The following is a 25,740-nucleotide window of genomic DNA, read 5'->3' as shown; positions in this document are numbered from 1 at the left end:
CACAAATGAGAAAGCAAAATGGCTAGTTTGACAAAGCAATGTTTTGGTTAATAGCTGTGGAAGTGCTCCTAGAACAAAAATTCGCTGGGGATTAATGCCAAGAATAAGAACGACGCTGTACATGGCCTGTTGCTCATCTTTTGGGTTTGGTTCTAAACATATTACTGGCAAATTTTTCATCAGAGATTATCCCTTCTTTAAATTGAAGGCTGTTCTATATAGTTTTAATGTCAACAAAATTATTGGAGTAAGTGCTGCCAATGTCATAATCAGAAAATTTCCCTTCTTCTATAAATAAGCTGTTCTTTCGAGACATTAATGTCATTATTGCTCTTAATATTTCCATCATACATTTTCCCTTCTTTGAATCATAGGCTTTTCTTTATACTTATACGGTTAATTTAATGGCTGGATGAAAAGACTGTTAGAAAAATCATCTTCTTCCAATAATATGTTGTTATTTGTATTCTTGTTGTTCTGATAATTATTGTAATTGTAGATGTAAATATTTCCATCCGAAATATCGTTTCGACTTGCTGTTGATTGATTATGAGGAACACTAAGTAATCAGATAAGTTGTAGGAGCTCTATACAATAAAATTGGGAAAATAATTTTGATCCTAAATGTACGCCTTGTTTAATGGATACTGTGCTGTGTTGAATTTGAACTTGATTTTTGTAACTAAAATAAATATTTAATCAAATTCTAATTTTTAAACTCGGTGAATTTCGTATAAATTGATTGAAAATCACCGAAAATTGTTTGTATAAGAAGCAAAGGAACCGTTATCACTACATTAAATTGATGAGAAGACGCGATGTAGCAATGTAACGCCAAGAAGATAGTTGTCATACTACCAGAAAATTATTCCTGAAGATAATGTCACCTATCATAACATAAATTCTTGACTTGCCTCTTGATTATTGTCTTCAAGGTAATCATTTGCATTATAAGTATTGATACTTATATGAAAGGTTTCCTTTCTTTAGAATTCTCGCAATTATGTAAGAGGAATATAACAAAAAAAAGTCAGATACTCATTTAAATAAATATCTTTGGAAACAATTAACACTTTGATTGCACATCGTAATTTTAAAATGATACTTACAAAAATGGATTGAGCTGGATTTTAGATTGATAACCATGACCATGACAACAATTTTCGTCATTCGGTTCATGGTCACATTTCATAGCATCGAAAAAAGTCATTTAATACCAGCCAATCAATCCACTCCCTCGTAACGCTTTTTGCATTAACATTGAACTTTTTAATGAGCTGTTACACCCAAAGGACACGCACCCACCTCCATCAGCGTAATTGAATTTGTAAATTGTCCGTTTCGATATAAGACGAGTTTCGAATGACACACGCACAAGTTATTTTATGCCAAACGTCCATTATGCCTAACGTATATTATGCCTAACATCCTTATGCCTATCGTTCTTATGCCTAACGTTATTATCGTAAACGAGTATACCCCATTAGGCATAAAGCTAATGGGGTATACTCGTTTACGATAATGGAGGCTTCAACGGGAGATTTTTTTAAGAATTTTGAATGAAGCTCCGTTATTACACCGATCAGAGCCCAAAGATAATTGTGATCAGAAATACGAAAGAGGAATACGGCAAATTATTATAAGATTCGCACTATGATCCTGTGAGGCCAGAATCATGTGAAAAATTCCAAATAGAATCCAAAGAGAATACTGACAAGAAATAACATTGCGAATAAATTTTGAGATTTCAAGTCTCAAGTACACATTTAATTACTTTTAGACACCTGTTCCGCACACTTTATTTTTGAACAAAATTATGTTATCAAAAACGCCGTTCTAGAGTATATTTTTGCTCATCAATAAGACAAATCTATATTGAATGTGATTTCTAATACGATTTATGTATCTGTACCAAAAGTAAGGTTTCGTTTTATAAAAAAAAGACATATGGTGAAGGACTTCAGAAGAGGTTTTTTTATGCCATTTGCCAAAAGTCGGAAATCACGAGAAAAAAAAATGTATTCCGCGGAGTAAACGAAGAAATTCCGTTTTGTTTCGAAAAATTTCGTCTGGTATTGGATTTCATATCGAGTCACACGAAATATTTTTAACTGTCGTTTCGTTTCGTCAGCATCAGTGCAACAATTCCACGTATCGTTTCGTTTTGTATCGACAGGGAAAAAAATGCATATCGCATACCCTTACTGTACAAATATGAGTTCGAGTCACTGTATGTTTTGGCTACTAATCGGCTTATATGAAGTTGGTAAGGCCATCTTCAGCAGCGTTATATTTTATGGCTTTATAATTTGTTGATACTCGTCTTATGTTTTGTAAATTTGCTGAAAATAGTTTTACCTATCGGGTGGATCACATTCATTCAAGTGTTCTATAAAATGCCACTGCAATATTATATCATGCTTTTTAAAACTGGATACAGGACGCAAGATAAATTAAATTCATATTGATGGCAATGAATCCAATAAATCGAAAATTAACTCACGAGATACAAATCCAATCACAGTTTTCAGCAAGAGAGCAAATAAACCAATCGAATCAGCCATCCCTCGACAAATTTCCTGCTTCTTCTTGGCATTACGCCTTTACTGGGACAGAGCCTGCTTCTCAGCTTAGTGTTCAATGAGCACTTCCACAGTTATTAACTGAGAGCTTTCCTGAGAGAGTGTGGCAGGTACGTTGATACTCTATGCCCAGGGAAGTCAAGCAAATTTCCTTTATGAAAAGGACCTGGACCGACCGTGAATCGAACCCAGACACCTTCAACATGACTTTGCTTCGTACCCATGGACACTAACTACTCGGCTAAGGAAGGCACGACAAACTTTATTGGATGCTTATATTCACGGACCAGTGCAGGAGCTCCGTAGGTAATCAATCGATTCCACTCGACTCCAGGATGCGATGTTTTCACATCTGAGTGGCTTTTCTATTGAATGGATTCTCGGTATCAACATCCAATAGAAGGCATGCTATGTTGTCCGTTTTCCGTAGAGGCAGCAAACCTGAAACCTCTGGTATTAAGAGTTGCAATATTCTCCAATCCTCTGAGCGAGCAACGAAATGCGTGATCCGTTCGGTGGGTGGTTGTTAGCAAAATATTTGAACAACAACAAAGCCGTTTGCATTATCGTTGCTTCTGCCATCGTCATCATGCTTTCGGTTAGGTTGTCGTTCATATCAATCCCAGCGAAAGCGGGGGAAAGGGGTGGCTTTATTAGAATTGAATTTCGTTTTCGGCCTTGCCAGCTAACCTTACTACTATGGGCCAGAAACTGAAATTTTGCGACAAAATTCCAGGCACTTGCATAATGAACAAAATGTTTTTTGATGTTTTAACGATTTTTATTTAGTACTCATATACGATTAATTTGAAATTGACAAATCATGCAAAAATCCCAACACATCATTTGCAGTCAACGAAATACATGAAATTTCTAAACTATGCTTCTTCTTTTTCTTCTTCTTGGCATTACGTCCTCACTGGGACAGAATGCCACGCATTTTGGAAAGAGCTCGCCTTTCATACACAGCTCGAGCGAGGTGGTGCTGGCGAAGACCGAATGCGCTTCCGCTCTTGAGTTGATAACCATTTTTTTTTGTCGCGAAACTTTGACTTCTGCCCATAGTGCGTTCAGGCCGCGGAAAGCCACTCGGTCGCCGTGTTGTGGTTTTCGGTCGTTTTTGACGGGGCTGGATGTTTACAACTTTCCGCTACCACCACCCCGAAGTGAATGAGGCGGATGCCGTGTAAGCATCAATTTTGCTCAGATCGGGATAACGACAAAACGTGGTTCCCGGAACTTGTACAAATCGGTGCTCTTTCGCAAACGCGCTGGGATATGTATAGGATTTCGTGTGTTGCCTTTGTAATGGCGTTTCGGCAGTGTTTGGTCGGAACCGTGGAATTGAGGAAGCTGCGTGTATCCTCTATTGTTTGCGTTCGGGCTTTGGAACGTTACAGTTTCAAATTTTGGTGCTCCTATCCTCATTTGTGCTTCAATCCAATCAAGCTCATATTAATTAAAACACGTCTGAACCATGCGGTGGTTGGTATCTTTTGGACTTTTCATTTAGATGCAGCGTCATTGCTTGAAGGAGTAAACAAATTTTTAATTTCTTAAATAGTATAATTTAAAACATTACATTTTCCATTCCTTTACACCTAGGTGTTCTGTGTTACACAACACTACACTACTTCTACTGCTTACGGTTATTGGAAATCTCCTTTGACTATAAACCTTCTAATAGTTTATAACATCAAATAATTTAGGAAATTTAGGAAAACTCATTCTCATGTAAAACCTGTATAGGTATGAACGTTGCTCATAAACTTTCGAGAAATCACTGGCTCTTAGATATGCAAACCTTTACTGTAAGGAGTTATTGAATAACCTATAACAGTCGTTACTACAAACTTGGTATAAATTAACTATATGAGCTTATCCTAATTCGCAAGGTTCTGAATAATTACTCGGTACGCTTGTAGATTTGATGACATGTAATCCAAGTAATTCTTGGATAACTTTAAACAATCGTAGAGCCAAATTTTTGGTTTAATACAATCAAATGAGTTCATATGCACTCTTAAAAATAATGAAAATTACTGTGGACGTAATTCTGGTTATGACTGAATGATACATGATGTAAGTGATGGAACGACACAAAAACGTGTCCTTGAAGATGTGTTGAACAAAAAATGTAATTTTACATGTTAGAGGACACGAAAACAATGGGACTGTTATCGATATTTCCCGAATCAGACACTAATGTAATTTCAATCCGACACAAATTTACGTCATTTGGCTCGCTTCTTTTATGTGCATCCAAAAAGACGTAAATCACAACATTTTTTGGTACTGTGTGAGTATCAATTTTGTTCATAATCCTTCGAAATATCACTGGTTTTGCTGGTAGATCTGAACTTGACTTCATATTTACGTTTAAAGATCAGTGAACAATGAACGAATTTTACATATGCTTTCAACATTTCCAAATGAATAACACATGAATGAATATTTTAAATCAAATTATGACAGTTATACTTCTTTACTTGGGCATAAGCGTTTTTGACCCATCATCACCCCTGATAATGGTATATGGTAAGTGATCCATTAATTGAGGATGTTCCTATAGTTGCGGTAGTATCATTTTCACTGATTTTATTGCATTAGCCACATAACCGACACTACCAATCATTATTATTTTATTATAGCTTTATTAAGGAGATTTTCAGCCCTAGAACACTGCCAATCAACGTATTGCCTTGTTGATACACAAAATAGTGGAGAACAGGGTTTAAATTACTTTCATACTGATGAAATATCACTAATATTGGTAAAACATTTCTTACTTGTACCAGTAGTTGCGGTAAAGTGTTCCTTTATGGACCAATGCACGAGTTCACTATGGACCGATGCACGAGTTCACTATTTGACGTTTGAGCGGAGCCGTGTTATTTACGTGACCATGGGAACAAGTGAATTCGGCACCGCTCCAACGTCAAATTAGTGAACTCGTGCATCGGTCCATTGGAGGATCCCACAAGAAAACGGTGGCAGGTCATTTGGCATAAAGCCGTTTGGCATAAAGTCGTTTGGCATAATGGTCATTTGGCATAAAGTCGTTTGGCATAATGGTCGTTTGGCATAATATTCGTTTGGCATAATGAGTCTGAAACCAAGAATTTCGCAAAATTTTCGTTTTTACGTTTCTATTGAATCTTTCTGATGACATCAGGCTTGTTTTGGAGTCAATTGATACAAAATGACACTTTATTCAACAATTATTCACTCTTGAATAAATTTAAGCATGTATGGAAAGTTATTGCCAATAGTATTTTATTATTAATCCAGAAATTACCCTTCTTCCAAACAATAATTTTTCTTTTGAGTTTTGCTATTGGAACCATTTTTTGCATTTTTGTATATAAATATTGTATATATAATTTTTAATTTAGGCGGTCAAATGTCGTTCAATCGTGCTTAGTACATCTACCCTATTTAATCTGATGTACACGGGTAGAAATCAGAATCCAAAAACAAGACTATGACTCATGATATTATGATTTCAGAGTGTTTGCAGCTTATGAAAATACACCATGATTTGGACTCATGATATCAGGAATCAAATTGCCGTAACGCAACACACGCGTTATGTTTTTGTTGCGGATTACCTGGAATAATGCAGCACATGCCTAAAATCATCAGTCACGTATCCGTTTATGTTCTTTTTCTTTTTCTTGGCATTACGTCCCAGCTGAGACAAATCCTGCTTCTCAGCTTAGTGTTCAATAAGCACTACCACAGTTATTAACTGAGAGCTTTCTTTGCCAAGTTTTGCCATTTTTGCGTTGGTATATCGTGTGGCAGGTACGATGATACTTTATGCCCAGGGAAGTCAAGGAAATTTCCATTACGAAAAGATCCTGGACTGACCGGGAATCGAACCCAGACACCTCCAGCATGGCTTTACTTTGTAGCCGCGAACTCTAACCACTCGGCTAAGGAAGGCCTCTTATGTCGTTTATGTCGACAACATAAAAAAAATAAAAAGCTAGAGCGACATTCGAACCAAGAACCTTCTGATTGAAAGTCCGGTATCGTACCTCACTACCACTTAATCATGTAGAAAAACAAGGTGATCAAAATGAATGAAATGATGCAATGCACCCGGTTAAATCTTGTCACTCTGGATGTTACGCTCATGAGGAAATCATGATTATGACTCCATGAACCATGATTTGTAGTTCTGGTAGAGTGCACAACCACTTGGTTTCTTCTTTTTTAAAAATCTTCCAAAATTTCTATTTATTTTCCTCTGAATGTTTTTGTTTAGATTGTCAATTATTTCGTTTAATAACACAGCGCAACAAAAATTACATTTTTGCGCGTCTCAAGGATCAAATTATGTGTCTTTAGTAGATTTAGGGTTGCTGAATCTGATGCCGTTCTCAGAAATTTCCAAGCACGTCACAATTTTTAGCTACAGGTCGCCAAAGTTGTATTAAACATTGGTTTTATTGATGTGTACCTAAAACTTTAAGTATATTTCATCAAACTTTTTTGTGATCTTTTCCATCAAGCATGCAAAAGCGGACTTAAACTTTCGTTTCACGATTAAATTTAGATTAAACCTATCTTTTTCAACATACTTGCAGTCTCCATACAAAATTCTTCGTTGCTCTATTTATGACAAAATACAATACTTTTCTAAACAATCAAAACATAACTTTTCCGCATAAAAATATTATAAACTTTGATGATTAGTATTGTTATATAGAGTAGAAGCACCGGTTCTGGATTACGCTAAAAGTGGCTAAAGATCTGTGATTAAATTCAATAGAAGTAAAGATAATAATAATAGCAGCGGCACCGGTAGAGTCAGACAAGAAATAATTTCATGTAGGTACTTTATATTTAATCTTGGTATGTTCGAAGGAGGAATCTCATATTTCAAGACAAGAGTATAAGAGCCATATATTCAGACGTGCATTTATTCAGCTGTGGCTGAGGAAATGAATGGATCATTGAATGTAATTTTGCAAGTGCTCACCGCATCAAAACAAAGGCACCACTGTATATGGGATTTAACATTGTGACAGCATTGCTGTTCTGTCAAACACACAAGGCTACGGTGGCGCTATCTATGCTTTCCATAGCGGCCGTTTTGGTTATTTTAATGATCCATTCAAATCCCACCAGTCGAGGATATTTTCGAATGAAATGAAACTTTGTCGACTTCGCAGAGCATCTTCGAAAAAAAAATAGGAATACTAAACTAAGCTGTGATGCAGCTTTGTATGTAATGAAACTAATAAAGAAAGAAGGTAAGGCATTTTGTTGTATCAATTCATTCGTCAAACAGAAAAAAAAAGCATTATATTGCGTATATGTAAGTGGAACTGAAAGCCACTAACAATATAGGGAAGAAATGATGACACGGACAAAAAAAAAGATTCTGTGATTGAATTCACTTTGGACGAAACCAGTTGTTGAAGCGACTAAGAAAGCAAACAACGCTGTAAACATCTATAAAAAAAAAAACAAAACAGATTATCGCCAGAATACTTAGATCGTAGTGGGTGCATTTCTTTATACTCAATTGTTTTTTTTTTACATTCTCGAAATCTTTGAATATCTCGTGATCCAATCTTTGCCCGGTAGCAGGACTGTTTGTTTGGATTTGTTTAGTGGGAATGGTCCGGTGTAGTGCATAGAACAGATATCTCTCACACCAAGGACTTGAGGTTGTAGTGGCGACATCCTTCGGGAGGGCAGTAAGGCCGTTGCTCCTCAGATGAGCTAAGCTAATATTGCTCGGTATCTGTTGAACTTTTATTAGTTTACCACTTGACGCTGCGATAGGTTGAAGTTGAGCGAGATTGACTTAAGTTTCTTCTGTAAACCATGATAGGTACAGCGTTTATAGATTAATGTTTTTGTTTCACACATCTAACATTGTTGATTGCATGGATCCACGGATATGGATATATTCATCATCTATAAAGCATCTTGTCGATCACTTCTGCTTCTTCATTCACTTGCTATCACTTTCAGTCTTACCTTTGATGCTTCACAATACAGAAGGTTGTAAATTGTCTACCATCAATGCCCGTCCCTCAAGTAAAATGAGATAATAACCTTAAATCTTGAAGTGGTATCTTGTGTTTTTTATAACAGATAAACTAATCAACCTTGTAAGCTTCATTAGATTGCTGTCGTCCTTATCCAAGTCCCTATGAATGTCAGAAAAAAAGGTTGATGCTGTTATGCGCCGCGTTTAATTTCATTGAAAAAGTAAAGTGGAAAATGGCATCTAACCTTTAAGGCTCTAAGGTTTTATAGTTTAGTAAAATGGACTGTAATATGTTCAAGAAGCTGTAGGGCTGGCACTCTCTGACGCCAACCTCATTTCCCACTTGTACTATGTACTACAGATCTGCGATCATTGTTGGATGAAGTATTGTGATTGAATTCACTTTCAAAACACAGACAAAGTTGTGATTGAATTCACTAAAGGCATGACAAAGAAGTTATCGAATTCGATGAGTGGGTACAGAACGAGTTGTGATTCAATTCACTGAGAGTATTTGTGATTGAATCTGATGTAATTCGAGAATTCAGAAAGAGTTGTGATTGAATTCACTGAAAGCGCAGTGAAACTTGTTAAGAGTCGAGAATGAAATGTGATTAAATTCACTGAGAAAACTTGTGATTGGATTTACTTGACGAAAAAAATAAAATAACAATGGTAATGTGATTAAATTCACTTGAAAAGCACTGAAAGTTGTGATTGGATTCACTTGTACCGATTGAATTTGCTGATAACCGAAAAATTTTGAAAAAAGTTCAGCGTCTACAGATAGAACAATTAAAGGTCAGTTGAGGAAAAGTTCGCATCACGAAGCAGCTCACGAGTGTATACAACGCATAACAAACATGACAGACTCGCGAACTGTCTTGGTGTGAGTAAGTCCATTTGTTTTTGTTCCAGTTCAGCAGAATTGTTCACCACTTTCGATTACTGTTGAAAGTATCAACGTATCAAGCTTGCTGAGATTAACGTCAACACTGAATTACTAGAAGTTGAGATCACTTGATATGTGAAGAATACTTATGATCAGATTAACAGCGCCGAAGGGCACAATCCACTTAAATAAAAATAAATGATAGTTTCATTCACTAATAGCAAAAAAAATTAAACATGAGATTGAAAGAAGTGCGAAAGAAGATATGTTTTGTTTGGAAGCGAATATACCAAATAGTTTATCATATTGATTAATTGCTTCGTGCAGCATGTATAGCCTATTTTACGAGACGTTTCGGAACAGCTAATTGCTCATATAACGAATGTTAATTTTACAGAAGGAAACAACTATGACAATAACAGCAATACATATATCAACACATATACATATGTCAACAATGTTGGTGTTGCGTGAAGTTGACTACAGATGTTGTGATTAAATTCACTGAAAGTGTAGATATTGCATTTTTAAAGGTCATGATGCAGTGCAATGAAAAATGTAATGTAAAAATGGAAAAAAGTATTTAGAATCTGCAAAACATTTTAAACGAATTTACCTAAAATATCCCTGCTTGTAGATGAGAAAGACTACAAACAAAATGATCTAGTAAACAATAGATAATCGCTTATCATTAAGCAATTAATAATTCAGAGGAAGACAAAAACAAGCAGTAAATGGAATAATAAAAAAATTGTTTCATACAAATCAAACGTTTCTTTTGTTTTCTACTAATATTAATAGAGGAGTAAAAGTTCGTAGGTCCAAAGGTTTGCAAAAATAATGGAATCACCGCTGGACAGAATACACTATTTAAAGAGCTTTTTTGACAATAGAATATACGGAAAAGGATATACATTTATAATTATATGTAAGGGAGAGGAAGTGGAGTAGAAAAAGAAGAATGCATTGAAGTTTTATGTTTCAGCTGTGAAAATAATAACAAAAATAATAACAAGTGTGTTAGAATTTACTGAACATATAGGCGAATTCCTTATCTGAAAAACAATGTATTATTATAAGAGTACGATTATTTTTGAAATAGATCTATAGATTGTTCAAAAACTTAACCACGTTTGAAGTGGTCTGTTGTATTTTGTACAACAGTGGGGAAAAAACCTCGCTTATCGTACACATCATCAGCGTGGTGGTTCGGATGGTGGCAAACCGCGCGACGACTGAAGTGTTAAGGTTCCGAAGTTATTCCGGATTGGCTTGGAGTACCAAAATTGGCCACACCATCCCTTCAACGGATATCTCAGGATCCTGATGAGCTATACGGTTGGAGTTTCTGGCAGTGAAAAATCTGTTTGGGAATTCGTCCACTAAGTGGCGCTAATGAACCATTTTCTTCAAACATCTGTATCTTAAGATCCTGATACGCTAGAAGGTTGAAATCTTCAGCAAAGTGGTTTAGTAGATCAAGGACTATCAGGCGGTAATATATTTTGTTTTTGGGAATTTATTCGCTACGGGGCGCTTGTAACAAACTGCTATGAATATGTATGTCTCGTGTGTGTGCCCCTAATCCCCCTTCATTTGACAGAATACATTGAGCAGGACGAACTCATTGAAGAATGCCCGGAGGAAAAGAAATAAAAAAAAAAGAAATTTGTTTTTTTGGGTAGGTTTCTTTTGGATTCCTTACTTCGGGAATATATTCGGGGAGGCCGGGAGAAATTCGAAAGTTATTCCAGTAAGATACATTTTTTGCAAACCATGGAGGAACTGTAGGAGCTGATTAAATTCTAAACTCATTATATGCCGGGTTAGTATAGTTTAACATTTCATGAAAATGGTACATAGATTGTGTTTAACCATCGTTTCTGCGTTGAATACGTGAATGAAATTTTGAGGTCGCTTTCCCCCTCCTCCCCTGATGGAAATCCTGGCTACGCCCATGTTCAGCATGGAAACTGACTGTTCAACAAAGAGCTTCGAGCCTAATTCTGAGTATTCGTTCACTTTGGTTAGACACTCTCGAGATGCAAGTAAATGTAAAATTCATGAATCAAAAGCTTCGTATTCACTATTCAGATCACAGTTGAAAATTTTTCATATAAACAACTAAATCAATTCAAACTCTCATCCACAGGTCTTCCACGTGTGCGCTCTGACCGACGACGGACTGATCATGAAGTCGTTCCTCTGCCCGGAGAGCACCCTCTTCGACCAGACGATCCTCAAGTGTAACTGGTGGTTCTACGTCGACTGCAAGAACAGCAAGGGCCTGTACGACTCGAACCTGCCAGTGTCCAAGAGCTACCAACTGATGAAGGCACTGTCCTTCTTCTCATCCAACTACAAAAACCCCCAGAACGTGGACGGCGTCGACGTGGAAGCGCTGAAGAATAGCGTCTCCGGACAAAATAGCACTTTGCCAGCGACGGTGACGGGCCGATCTTCCAAGTCCGCTCCCGAATCCAAGGTGGAAATTAGCAGCAAATCAACCTCGACGGTACAATCCTCCGCCAACGTAACCACCAAGGCGTAGACTATTTACCTTTAAGGCTCTAGCGTTACGAACAGAAGTAAGAAGAATGAATGGTTTTTAAGTTTTCCCCCTTTTCGGTTGTACTCTCGAGTTGTGGGGCTGAAACCGAAGGGAACTGGTGAGCAAGGCTGAATGCTCCACTTGGAGAAACTTTATTTATTAAAATATGATCGCTTGAGGAGAAAAACAAAATCATTCCCTCGCCATTTCTCTCCCTCGCCAATGAAAAGCCAACGAGTGACATTCTTTGCCTTATTTCTAACAAAAAAAAATAACTTCATTTAGAGGACTAAGACATCAGTGTGGGACTAACGGGGGGATCGACGAAGTCATATCTTTTAAAAACAGATACAAAAGAAGAGTAGTTTCTAAATCTAATTTAACACTGAATGACGTGCAGAATATGCCAGGAAGCGACGAGAACACAACAACGAACCCACTACGGAAGCACCAATGGAGCAACGAGCGAACGAAAGAATTTCCATCTTTTCCCAATTGGGAACTCGGACGATGAGGAATGCTGCTTCGAAAATACTTTGTGTATGGATGGGTTCACGCTCCGTTGTTGCTGTAACTCGATGCTCTGTGCGAACGATTTTTGCTCAAGTAATAAGCTGTCCTTTGGAGGCATAACTGTCGCATATGGATTTTCGAACCAACAACTTTTTTCACCGTAAGATTCATGTTTCAATGTATACTTTACTACGCATATGAAAACTAACACACTTTGTTTGTAAATTTACTAGAAAATAATGAAATTGGTATGAGAAGACAAACATAAAATTTCGACGCCTACTTTTTTCCATATGGGGCAGTTTTGCGTTTATGGGCAGTAAGGTGCACGGGAAGAGAACGGGAGTTGCTTGATAACAACTCGGCTACCATACGCAACAACAAAGAGCAACAAAAACGTTGATAACGTCCGTTTCGAAGAGGTTTCCTTGTGCAGAATGAAGCTTTCCTATAGGAAGCTTTCTCGAGGGGGTTGTAATACCTACAGCAAAGTTCGGTTGGTTTCTGCGAACGAAGATGGAAACCCCTGGGAGGTATGCATACAGCAGTACAGAATTACACCGCTCCGTTAGCAGGGGAAAAATGAACTAAAGCTCGCTGTAATTTTATTTCATGGTGCAATTCAGATTCAAAAAGTAAAATTATAAACAAATAATAAATTTGAATCAAAATTGAATTCAATTTGTTGGTTATTATGAACAAAACTAATCTATCTGCTTTTAAATTTACTCAAATCTAAACAAAAAGGCATTGATATGTTCTTGATGTTTTATCTCAATTTTTATACCAATCGCTAAAGCTCAAGTAGAAAAAATGTTGACTCCGTTTTTTGAAGTTTTGTGTTGTTTAAAACGTAGTCAAGTACTCAAGTTTCATTTGAATTTCAAGAAATATAATATTTATTATTATTATATTTATTTATGAGATTTTCAGCCCTAAGCTGGAAATATAATATTTAGTGCGACAACTCAAATGTGATTTTTTGCCCCATAGTGGGAGCAAAGATTCGAATTGTACGGGGCAAAAGTTCGCACTGAATGAGCAACAAGGTTATAAAGTGCAAATTGCGTGTGATGGCTCCATTTAATGGCTTATTGAACACTTTTTCAACATTAGAAAAAAAAACGGCTCAGAATACTACACGGAGAAAAAATACCTAAATTTTAAGTTTACTTTACCCAAAATTAAGTAGATATATGGATACTTTCTGCCCAAAATCTATCGGTTTTCTCTTTTTTCCGCACGTTTCAGTTGGCTTTTAACTCCATTAGAAAAATATACTCAATTTTAAGTTGATTCAACGCAAAGACGAGTTATTTCAACCCAAGCATAAGAAAAGCTGTATTTACCCAAATTTGGCTATTTGGGCCAGAGTACCTCCATTGGGTAGATGCAGCTCTCTCTATTTTTGCCAACACTCGCGAGAAAGAAAAAGAATACTGAGAGATTTTGGGTTGAAAGTATAATCGATATACCTAATTTTGGGTAAAGTGAACTGAAAATTTAGGTAAATTTTTCTCCGTGTATGTTTATATCTGTGAACAGCTGATAAGGTGTCAAACCTATACAGTGTTGCCAGGGTTTCTGTTGCGTGAACCGAACAAAAACACTGCAATATTAACAACACAAATGGGATTTTGAAGTCCTATCTCAATTTTGAACCAAACTCTGTAGATTACCCAAAAACATGTTAACTCAGTTTTCAAAAGTGTTGGGTTGGTTCAAGTAGAGTGAAAAATAATACAAATTATGTTATAGTCCTTTTTACGAAACGGCAACACTGATGATATTGCTGTTACTTTCACACGTTACGACACCACCTCCTGTCAAAATTTCATTCAAAAAATAAGCGATCAGCTGTTCAAAAACTTCTCGTAAATTATTTTTTTTTTGTGTTTGTGCCAGGGGGTATACGCAAAGAGGTACGCCTACCGTTCATGTTTTGGTAGTGGTGTTAGGGTGGCTCGCAAGACGGCTTTACATCCCGTTGATTGTGGGTAAAAATGCAGTATCGTTTGCTATCTGCTCGTGCTTTGGACCTGTGTTGTTTGGGACCGTCCAGCAAGAAGATAAAAATATGGCGGGATTTATTCGTATTTGATAGCCGTAGCCTTGGTTTATGCTACGTCACAAGATTTAAACTCACATTTTCGGTGCAAGAACATTTTGTGTCAAAAATAAAACCCCAGTTGTTTTTTGTTGTCGACGGTACAAACGTCAAAGTTGTTCAAGGTTGAAATATTTACTTTTTCGCTAAAACATCGCCAGGCAAATATTTTAGCTGCTATTTTTGTATTAGTAATCTGAATGGCATTCCCAAAATCTAAATTTTATACAATGTAGATCTATATATTTTCTACATTAACAATTATTCTATGCCTAAATTACATCTGAATTCGTTGAAACAAGCGAGCGATTACCGAAAAAAAGCGAATTCATAAGGAATTTCTCATTTACAGATAGGATCAATTGACATGCTTGCTGAAAATTGACTGCTAAGAAGGATCAAAAAGTCCAATAGGGTCCTAATTTTTTTATGAAATCTTCATTTTATTGAATACCACGATAAAGCGTGTCCTCGCTACTTCTTTGGCATTTTTTTTTTCTTTCAAATAACGGCTTTATCATATTCAAACTTTAAATTAAAATATGTGTGCAGATTTGAACCATGACACTTTTGGTCATGATAGACGTTCACTGCACCGACAAATTTCCACCGGGGGTTTACTCTTTCAAAAGTGCCAACACTGGGGTTGTTTTTATCTGAAAATTCGGGATGGACACGGAAAATAAAATACACTCGAAATTTGAGTTTAAACCAAGGGGTGAGTCAAAATCTTAAACACCAGACAAAAAATGTTCTTTTTGGACTTGAACCAACGAAAGACACTTAAAAATTTAGTAAACATGTATTTCTGACCTAAACTTAGGTGTTTGGTACTAAAATTAGAGCAGGGCTTTAGAACCCTATTGTGTGAAATACTATAATCGGGTGAATTTGATTCCAATATGATTCATAATGGATTGACGGTGCTAGTTAAAGTATAGTTTTAAAGTATTTTTAATGGGATCCCAGAAAAAAATCATTTAAATATTTAAGAATATGCTGCTGATCTCAGTAGCCGTTCAATTAAAAAAATCACATTCGCTGCTGAGGGAAAGTAAACTTCGCAACTTACATATTGTTCAACCCTCTAACCCAACCCCACCTTTCAACGGGATATTCTTTGTTATTTTATTGTAGTTTTTCATAGCTATGGAACCAAATTAATTTTTGACTCATTGTTGGTCCTACATAACATGCATATTTCAGAAGTTTTACATGACTTTTGAGACTGTTTTTTACATATTTCAAAAATGTTTGGAAAATTGAATGATTTTAGAATCTAAAAATGTTTGAGTCTCATTAATCGTTAAATCCTTTTTTTACGACCACTGATGGCTGCTGCAAGCAGCCTCGTTTTCTGGTAGGGTCAAACGATATGACGTTTGGCTTCGGCCCACTTAATAGACCTAAAATAAATTCATCCAGGTTTTAACGAGCGCTAATGGCTGCCGCAAATAGGCTTGCTTTATGGTAGGGAGCAAACGATTTGACAGCCAAACGTCAATCGACTAATCCCCACCAGAAATCGACCCTGTTTGCGGCAGCCATTAGCGCTCGCAAAAGCTGGATAGCAAAAAAAAGGAGATTTTGTATGAAAATTGATAAGTACATGAATGACAAGGTCATCCACTTCTCCTGGCCAATAATGGTCATCCCGCTCAGTGGTATAGGTATCTTGATGTAGATGTGGTTGTGGATCTCAGAGGAAAGCAAAAAGCACTCTGTCTAAAAAAAACTCACAATCTGAGTGTAAATTTTTCAAATAGGGCAATATTTTCACATGCATTTTGATGAGCCTGGAAAGTGTGTGCAAGTTTCTCGTGAGAATACATAAACATACTGTGTATGACGATCGTATGCAAGGGTTCGTGCAAACAAATGTCACTAAGTTCTATATAAAACGACCCATGCCAAACGTCAGATTCACCGATTCCTACCAGAAAGCGAGCATACTTGCGGCAGCCTTCTCCTTTCGGGCGGTATGTCTCAACTTGCCTGCTTCTCAGCTTATGTTCTTTTGAACTGATTGTTTTATTTTTTTGCCAATCGACCATTGTTGCTCGTGTATATCCTATGGCAGATACAAAAACACTCTATGCCCTAGGCAGTCGAGAAAATTTCCTCTACGAAAAGATCCTCGACCTTTGGTATTCGAACCCACAACCCTCAGCTTGGTCTTGCTGAATAGCTGCGTGCCATCTGGACCCTATTAGGGTTAAAAAAAATCGTTTGTTTTACATTTTGTCAACAAAACGTGTCAAGAAAAAGAGCTTAATAATGTTAAATTTGTTTTAAAACTATTTTAACGTTAGCCACACGGAAAAAAAATATGCTTCCGGCAAATAAGAAAATTTAATATTTTTTGAAGTACCGTAAAAACTCAAAATAATTTAGAATCAAAAATCATAAATTTGTGAATAAAAATAAAGCAATAGCCAAAATGTGATTTGATTGAGATAATGAAGCAAAAAATGATATTAAGAACAAAAATAAAAATGTGGATATTAAAGGGCCAAAAACTACAATTCACAGCTATTTCAGCCTAAATACGTGAAAGAGGAATATGTATTTAAAACAGTTTTGACCTAATGAAGCAAATCAACTTACGGTTTCTCATTAAACTCGCAAAAGTACTTCGAAAAACGCTTGGTACTTCCCGAATGCAAATAGTATCTAAAATTAATATGTATTTCTGAAGTTCAGTCAAGTTTGTTGTTTGATGTAATGACTAAACTATTAAGTTTTGTTATTTTGAAAGCAATTTCAAGTTCATGAGAAGAAACTTTTAAAATTGTCATAACGATTTTCATTGCTATATAGCTTTTAAAAGACATAGGGTACACAATTTCCTATTCGAATACTTTTTTTCAGTAATTTTCAAAACGTTCAAAATGTCATCTAGCGGTACCGTTTTGACTCATATTCCGAACACTTAAGGCCAACAGTGACTTTAAATGCATCTGATAGGCCGAATTTAGCAGTTATTTGTGAAAATATTAATTTCTTCACAAAGTCTAAATGTCAGCTGTTGGGTGTGCCGATAAAAATGTTTATTTTAACTTGTTTAGTATTGTATTTACGTGAAAGTATGGGATAACATCTTGATTCAAATGCCGAACACTGTGTTCATTCTGTCTCAAATTCCGAACAGCATGAATAAATCGTGCTCATATGAATAATTTCGCAAATAAAATTATTTGAGCTAGTTTTACTGACCTCAAATTAGAGAATCATCAGTACTCCCGAAGTATAAAACAGATTTAAAGGCGTTAAAAATGAATTTCAATTGACTGCCACCTCGTTATATGATGACATATTTCAATGAAACATTTCAACCAAGTCGTCATACAAAAACCGAGTGTTCGGAATATGAGTCTGTTCGGAATTTGAGACAAAACGGTAATCATTATTATTAAATGCTCTTCACCACATTGTACGAAAATTTTGAGAGTTTCCTTCAAAAACAAAATGGTTTATTTGTAACATTAGCATCAATTTGCTTCGAACCCTTCAACATTCTAATGGTGGTTCCATAAAATATACAGCATTTCAAAAACAAACTTCTAATCAATCAGACATTCTCAATTTTTTGGAAAACATGAATTTTACTCATCTTGAACTGATAGAGGGAGCAAACTTGTACGCTCACAACAATTATCACTGTTACATTCGATGTTCTTAGAATAATCCATGGCTAAGAGAGTAGAGAGAAACGTTGACTCTAGCCAAATGTACATCTTCCATTTGACAACTCTTGCTCACTGCGAAGCTCTGTAAACAACTCATCATTGCTTTTGGGGTGCTCCGTCAACACAAGAGCATAATTTCGCTCTTCTCTTTTCACTTTGGAGCAAAAATTTTCAAAGAGGCAACGAAGAGCTGTCTGGAAATGCTCTCTTCCGTATTGAGAGAGAAGACAACAATTCTCAATCTCTTTGAAGCACTGAGGTTGTCATAGCAATCTTCACAACTGTGGGAATGAAAATAAGCAAATTCGCACGTGTAAACTCTTCATCCCGCAAAGCACGTACGCTCAGTTTGTGCGCGGGTAAAATCGCTTCTCTTTCGTAGTTAGTCCTTAAAACAGGGAGAAAGAGGTTAAGTCAAGAGCAAGGAAGGCCTTATTAGTCAAAACTAGTGATCCTTTATAGAGAGATAAGCGGAAGTAAAATAGAATGATTTGGCAACAGACCAGCAGTGCTGATTTTGCTCGGCGTCGAGAATAATATTGTAACATGGACATGACTTCCTCATTGCTAAAAAAGGTATATTTTTCGTTATAGATCTTTGAGCTACATATCCAAACTAATAAACAGCCAAAAAAATCAACAACTAAAAATCGTATTGACGAAAATTTAAAAAAAGAAAAATATTGCATTTTTTCCCTTTATGCAAAATTACTTTTACTGAAATAATTTCAAGCGGGTTACATTACTCCTCAAGAAAAGTTCAAAACAAACATAACATATGTTCGTTTGGCTCACACTTTGACAGAAATGTCGGCTTCCGCGAATCTCTCTTATAAAGGATTACAAGTCAAAACCAAAGCCTCCAAAATTAACAACAGTGTTGTAAGCAATCACGGTAGTCGACACGTTTTCGCCGATATTCGGCAGCGCTTCGCTTAAACATTCACAACACGAGCCTTCAAACGAATGTCGAAAAGAAAAATGTCAATTGAATACCACTGACCACGATAGTTATGTTAGGAAGCGTTATGGTGTTGTTTGTTTCTGTTCTGCTTTCACTGTATGTGTGTCACATTCGACATAACAGACAAGATCAAATTATCCATGTTTTTTTTTATGATCCGATGTCTGAATTCTATGCAAAACTTATGATTTATGCAAATTTTCTCGTATCAGACGACATTCAATTGACACTTTTTTGCGTTTGTCGACGTTCATTCTACCGCTCTTGCTGTGACTGCTGACCAAGGCAACGAAACGAACGTCGCTCAAAGTGTCGAATGTTTACAGCACTGGCGACAAGAAATACCAATACGTACTCTATTTGGTCCAGTTCTGTATTAGCGGACAAATAAAATGATTGATCATACTCTTCTAAACGTTAGAAAAGTGTCTAAGCTAGTAGGAAATTGTAAGTTTTAATCGAAGAAACATATTGGTGAAAATAAATCTCCAAAGTGGCAACTTTTGAAGGCTCAACGTTGAAATTTTCCAGGTGAACACTTTTTTTTCATACAAAGGTGATTGTTTGAAACTTGAAGCTATCTGAATTTGATTCATAACAATGTAGACTGCAAATTAGCGAACTATCTATGATCTCAAATAGGCTAATCTGTGTCCCATCCTTTCTGACGATATCCTATTTGGCATCCTAGCCTGATTTTTTTTCTGACAGCAAGATAGGCCAAAATGAGAATCTGATTATTTACATATTCTGATTCTACGTAAATACTTGAACCTGAACGAGTGTTGTTTGCAATAACGCTAGTCGACACGTTTTCGTTGACATTCGACAGCCTTTGTCTTCAGCATTCACAACATGAGCGATCAAACGAACGAACGAAAGAAAAATGTCAATCGAATACAGCTAACCACGATGGCGTCTTCGGAAAACGGCACGGTTTTGTTTAGTTCTATCATCATTCATAATAAGAGCTGCTTTCATTGTATGTGTGTCACATTCGACATAACAAACGAGATTAAACTGTTCTTGATGTTTATGATCGGAAATATCTGAAATCTATGCAACATTCATGATTTTTGAAAATTTCATCGTGTCAGACGACATTCATTCCACATGTTTGTTTGGTTGTTTTTTTTTTCGTTGTTCATTCTGCCACTCGTGCTGTTCGAAGAAGTGACCGTAGCGAATGAGTGTACAGAAATCATTTGACTATTGACCATAAAAGCAAAACGAACTTCGCGAAAAATGTCGGATGTTTACAGCAATGACCGATAGATAAGAATCTGTGTTAATCATACATGTTGTCAAAATTAAACGATCGAAGCGTAATGAAAACTGTGTCATACTAAGAAAAGAGAGTCCTTTCCTTGAAATTTTCTCTGAAAGCTCTAAGCCTTAAAATTTTCTTATGTGCTTATTTCTCTTCCTTGTTATAAAATTTCAGAAAAAAAGATACAAATAAGATGCAGCACAGCAGCTTTTTTTTTTTATTTATGTGACTCAATTTTGTGCAATTTTACTACTGTATATTTTTTCCAGAGGATTCGTTTTCGTCGCCTTCCATTTTCTTCAGGAATCACAAAAACAATTCTGCGCACCTCCAACCGAAACGGACTTATCAAACGTTGCATACTAAAAACTCAAAGAGATTATTACAAACTAATTAGCAAACATAATCGTAGTAGGCCTACCATCACAGTTTCACCCGAAAACCCAACTCACAGAGCTAATAACTAACACAGCATCCCAATAGATCAGCTTTTGGAAGAACAATTGTTATCAGCACAGAGAGAGAGGGGCCGAGAACGAAACAAGCCGTGTCAAATTTTGCACACAACAAACTGCCAAAATACTACTTACGATTACGGTTCTGAGTCATTCGTGACTCCTGTTAGGTTCGGTTTAAGTTTATTTATTATATCTTTATGTTAAGTAGCGGATTAGTAGACGGCTACGAAGCCCCAACTTGGAATTTGGGATTCGTGCACTGAGAAAGACTTTATCTACTTTATAGTATATTTACAAAAAAAATGGACGACGTCAGATGATGAGTTATACCAATTGTTGTTGACGTATTTATTTCCTCAAATATGGGTATGATAGGTTCGTTCCGATGTCTGGCTCGGGTCTTGTATTGTAATTGAATAGGTAATACAAATGAATCAAACTCTCGGGTATATGGAAGCTGGTACAAGTTCAGCAATCTAATCGTTTTTAAGGGGAAATTAGTAGTTCAAGAGATGTAGAAGAGAAAAACAGATAAGCCCAGTCCAGCGATGTTCTGTTAGCGAAATCGTAAGCACACCTAAAATTTGCTCATTATCGTTTTCTTAGAATTCATGCAAAAAGAATCAAAATCTGCTAGCAACATGATGCATTTCACTGTTTTCACTCGAACAAAAATCATCACCAAATCAAATTTCATGCAATGCTAGGAGATACTAGTACTAGTTGAATATGCAGACATCAAAAAGCAAACCAGTGAAAGCGAAACTCTAAACATTCCGAAAATACTGTAGAAGAAATAAAAAAACGAATAATTCAAAAACCTCTAACGTGTCTTCCTCTATCGCCCTGATGTCGACTGGCGGTGGTCGTAGTTCAAAGTGCGACAACCGTACGTAGCATTGAATCCGGACGATGCCTCTTCGAATGCCTTCTTATACTACAAAGTCCCTCGTTCCAGCGATAATCTACGGCCGGAAACTTCCCAACACCTGTCTCTCGATCCCAAGTCTGGTTCTAATCTAAATCGAACGTAAAAAAAACAACAATCTCACTCCTGCTACTATTGCTGCATATGTTTGAAAACAGACTCGTCGTATGATTTAGCTACTGTGAAATACTCGCGCTAAAACCAAAATAATTGCAACACGTCCAAACAAATATTATTCGTTGATTTTCCCGAGATGCTTTGAACTATGTCGTGTACCAATTAATTCGAACAGGGCAGTTGACCCGAATGTGGACCAGTTTCGCTTCCCCATCCCAAATAAAAAGTCGAAATATTCGATCACCTTAACTACAAAGAAGACATCGATTTATGTAGGTTTTCGGGACGCTTGCTGATAGTCGATGTTAAGCGAAAAAAAACTGGTGGATTCAAAATACTAGGCGGTGGTCGTTTGACCTTTTGATACACCAAAAAAAAAGAGGAACTGACAATTTCCTTATCAACGAAATATTGTGCAATGTTTGGGACTGTTGCAAGATGTGCGTTTTTGCGCAAGTCCAATTCATTGACGAAGATGATAACGGCCCATTGATGATGATGCACATTCGTTGCTTTCTGGGAATTATAGAATGCACTTAAATTTGTACTGGTCCAGCGCTTGAAGCTATCAATTGAAGATAATTTTCTTAGTTATTCTCTTCTTTTCGTGGTCCGACATTTTCCTAGAATGATTATAACATAGTAATTTTGGACCATTATCCCATTGATAACTAAACGCGTTATTCGCCTTAATAATAAGAAGTCGAGTCCAGTACACGACACTGAAGACGGCCTAACAGGTGAGATATACGCGTATCTGTCAAAGGATACAAGCTTTAGTGGAATTAAATGGCATAGTACTAAATTCGTTTTTTCATCTACTAATAAAAAGTATTTGACAAGACAAGTGATTTGAAATAACTTATTTGTAAATCACAGGTATGACAAACTCTTGTGATTTTTTATGTTACTGTTACTCAGTGCACCTTTTGTGTCATGGACAGATTGTCAAATGCCTTTTTTACAAATTTTGCGAAACAAATTTTTGAAAAAAAAACATATTGCGTTTTTTTTTGCCACATCTGCGGCTGGGCCTTTCTTAGCCTAGTGGTAAAGTGCTGAAAGTGTCTTGAGTCGATTCATAATCGGTCCAGGATCTTTTCGTAACGGAAATTTCCTTCACTCCTGTGGGCAGAGTATCATCATAACTGCCACATGATATACGAATGTGAAAATGATAAATTTGGCAAAGAAAGTTCTTAGTTTATAACTGTGGAAGTATTCTTAAAACACTGGGAAACAGGAAACAGAAACAGAAAAATCAATATATAATTCTTTCATAAAAAAAGTACTGATGTTTGCACCTAAAATCTTTAACACTTCAGTCGTCGCGCTGTTGTATTTTGTAAAACCTCGCTCTTCATTCACAACAGTAGCGTGGTGGTTCTGACGGTGGCAAGGTTAATATCCTTTAATTAACATCCAAAATTAAAATTGAAAGCAAAATTTAACTTGGGATCATTTCCCGGGTAGAACAATGTTGAAATTAAAACATCGGTAAGCTTACATTCTCACACCGCAGGCTACTGACTGATATCGCTACCAGCCAGCACCTCTCTTTTATGCAAGGCTGGGCGGGCACATTTACAATCTTACTCCCTCATGGCGCTCTACCTTTACAATTTCACCCACAGTAATCTCAACTGCAGGGAGCGTGATGTATCTGTGCTCCGACAGATAAGAATTACAAAACAATGTAGGATTACAAAATTATAAGAACAAAACAAGAATGATTCTATGATATTTCCAGGAATGTTGTTTCCCGGAAGCTATTTCCCAGAATCACTCATTTCCCGGAATGCAACAAAAGTACCTAAACTTTCACCGATTATTTCTTGTGGTTTGAATGTCAGAACTGGAGGCATATTTACAAAAATCATAATATTTGTAGCGATTAAAGCGCAGCTATTCAGAAAGACCACAGCTAAGTGTCGTGGATTTAAATCCTGCCGGTCGAGGATATTTTTGGGTTGGTCAGTTAATCACTGTGGGAGTGCTAAAATTGACACATCAATGAAGCATTACCGCCATGCGGGGAGACATTGGGCCTAGGGGATTGATTGATCGCCCTTTTCGACCCATTTCATGGCTAGCATGAACGTTAAAAAATAATCTATGACAATCTAGTGGCTATTTACTAAGCATTCTTAAAACTTGCCACATTGTTTTCATGCTTCTGATATAACTTTGCTGTAAAAATAGTGGTCCAAAGTCACTCTTATTGCCCAATGTCACCTTAAACGACGGTTCATCATTTGTTTAAAAGTTTGTTTTTACGTTGATTTTTTTAATTATCCTTATACATCTTTCCGAGGAATGGAGTATTCCGGGAAATAAGTCATTCCGGCAAACGTCTTTTCGGGAAATGATTTCCGTAAAATACCCAGGTAACCACTAAGCATTTGAACAAGTCGTCCAACAGAATGCTTAGAGCATTTGATCTGCTATTTGTTTTATTTGAGCAGTTTGATTGCTTATCTGTTTGAAACCAGCAGAAGCACTGCTATCTTAAATCACTCTGTTATTATTGAGCATTTTCAATGCAAGGGGTGTCTTAGATTCTAAGCAACCAAAATGCTTATTTGTTGCTGTACGAGTGCCGTGATAGAAGAGTACAGTTATATGTTACTAATTCTAAAGGAGTTTGTCTCTCTCATGCCAACGCCTCGTGAGTGGGATGCCCTACCATCTGATGAAACAGAACAAGATATGTTCACAACAAACAAGAATGTTGTCGCATAAAGGAACTTATAAATATGTTTCATTCTGACTCATAAATATGTTCTGAATCAAGTTATTCACTCTTTCGGAGAAATATTATAATTTGTCACTTTTAGTATCAAATTTATCAGGGATCGGCATGCCGGTTACTCTGACATATTCTGCATCCGATACTTAAGTCTGCTCAGGACTTAGCTTAAGTAGGACATAAAACCATCGCTTGATGCTGTACCTTCTGTGGTATACTCTGCAACGCGAAGCACAATTAACTCTACCAACCCCACCAGTTCGTGATTTCGAAACTCAATCCAGGATAAAGCCAAAAAAAAATACACCACAACAACAAAAACATCCGAGACAAGCAACGATGATATGTGAGAAAGAGCAAGAGGTGTTGATATTTTTGTTTTATTTCTCCACGGAGGCGTTACTTTTTTGACAGTAATAAACAACGTTTCTGAAGGAGGAGCATTAAAGCAGCCCGTTATTTCGCCAAAACCTGCTTTGGTGCAGCACTACTGGCAGCTATATGTTCAACGAGCATTTAATGCATTATCGTACATACGAATATAATGCTTGTTAAATGCTATTTAAAATGCTTGTTTATTACTTGGGATGTCTTTCCGGAACATTTTTTGGAAAATAAACATTTTTTTCAGTTATTGACAACACAACAATAACAGTTGTTTTTTTTTTCTTGTAGTTCTTTCGTATTCAAATAATTGGGGGGTTAAATAAATTTGTTTATTCGTGTTAGAACAATGGGGGATAATCTGTTCAACAGACTCCGGACCGAGGTCCGGGAGTGTGGGGTTGGGGACCATTTACTACATGCAAGCAGTAAACAGGACTACACCCCCGACCCACTAAACCATTCATATTGCCGCCAAACCCTCCGTCTCTCCGGGACCACCAAGAAGGTATTGCTTCGGAGA

At 36.6% G+C, this 25,740-nt stretch overlaps 1 protein-coding gene across 4 annotated transcripts in view; it reads left to right on the top strand.

Moving 5' to 3' along the window:
* LOC5572844 overlaps positions 1-12,416 on the top strand; it is a 375,823-nt gene extending 363,407 nt beyond the window's left edge. For all 4 annotated transcript variants that reach the window (XM_021849986.1, XM_021849987.1, XM_021849984.1 and 1 more), the window contains one exon: positions 11,640-12,416. In XM_021849986.1, coding sequence (XP_021705678.1) covers positions 11,640-12,038 — 399 coding nt within the window. In that variant the 3' untranslated portion in view covers positions 12,039-12,416. The remainder of the gene's footprint in view (positions 1-11,639) is intronic.
* The last annotated feature ends 13,324 nt before the right edge of the window (positions 12,417-25,740 follow it).

The sequence above is a fragment of the Aedes aegypti genome, chromosome 3, assembly GCF_002204515.2.
Source record: "Aedes aegypti strain LVP_AGWG chromosome 3, AaegL5.0 Primary Assembly, whole genome shotgun sequence".
In the NCBI taxonomy this organism is placed as follows: Eukaryota; Metazoa; Arthropoda; class Insecta; order Diptera; family Culicidae; genus Aedes; species Aedes aegypti.
This window is presented reverse-complemented; position numbering and strand designations above follow the sequence as displayed.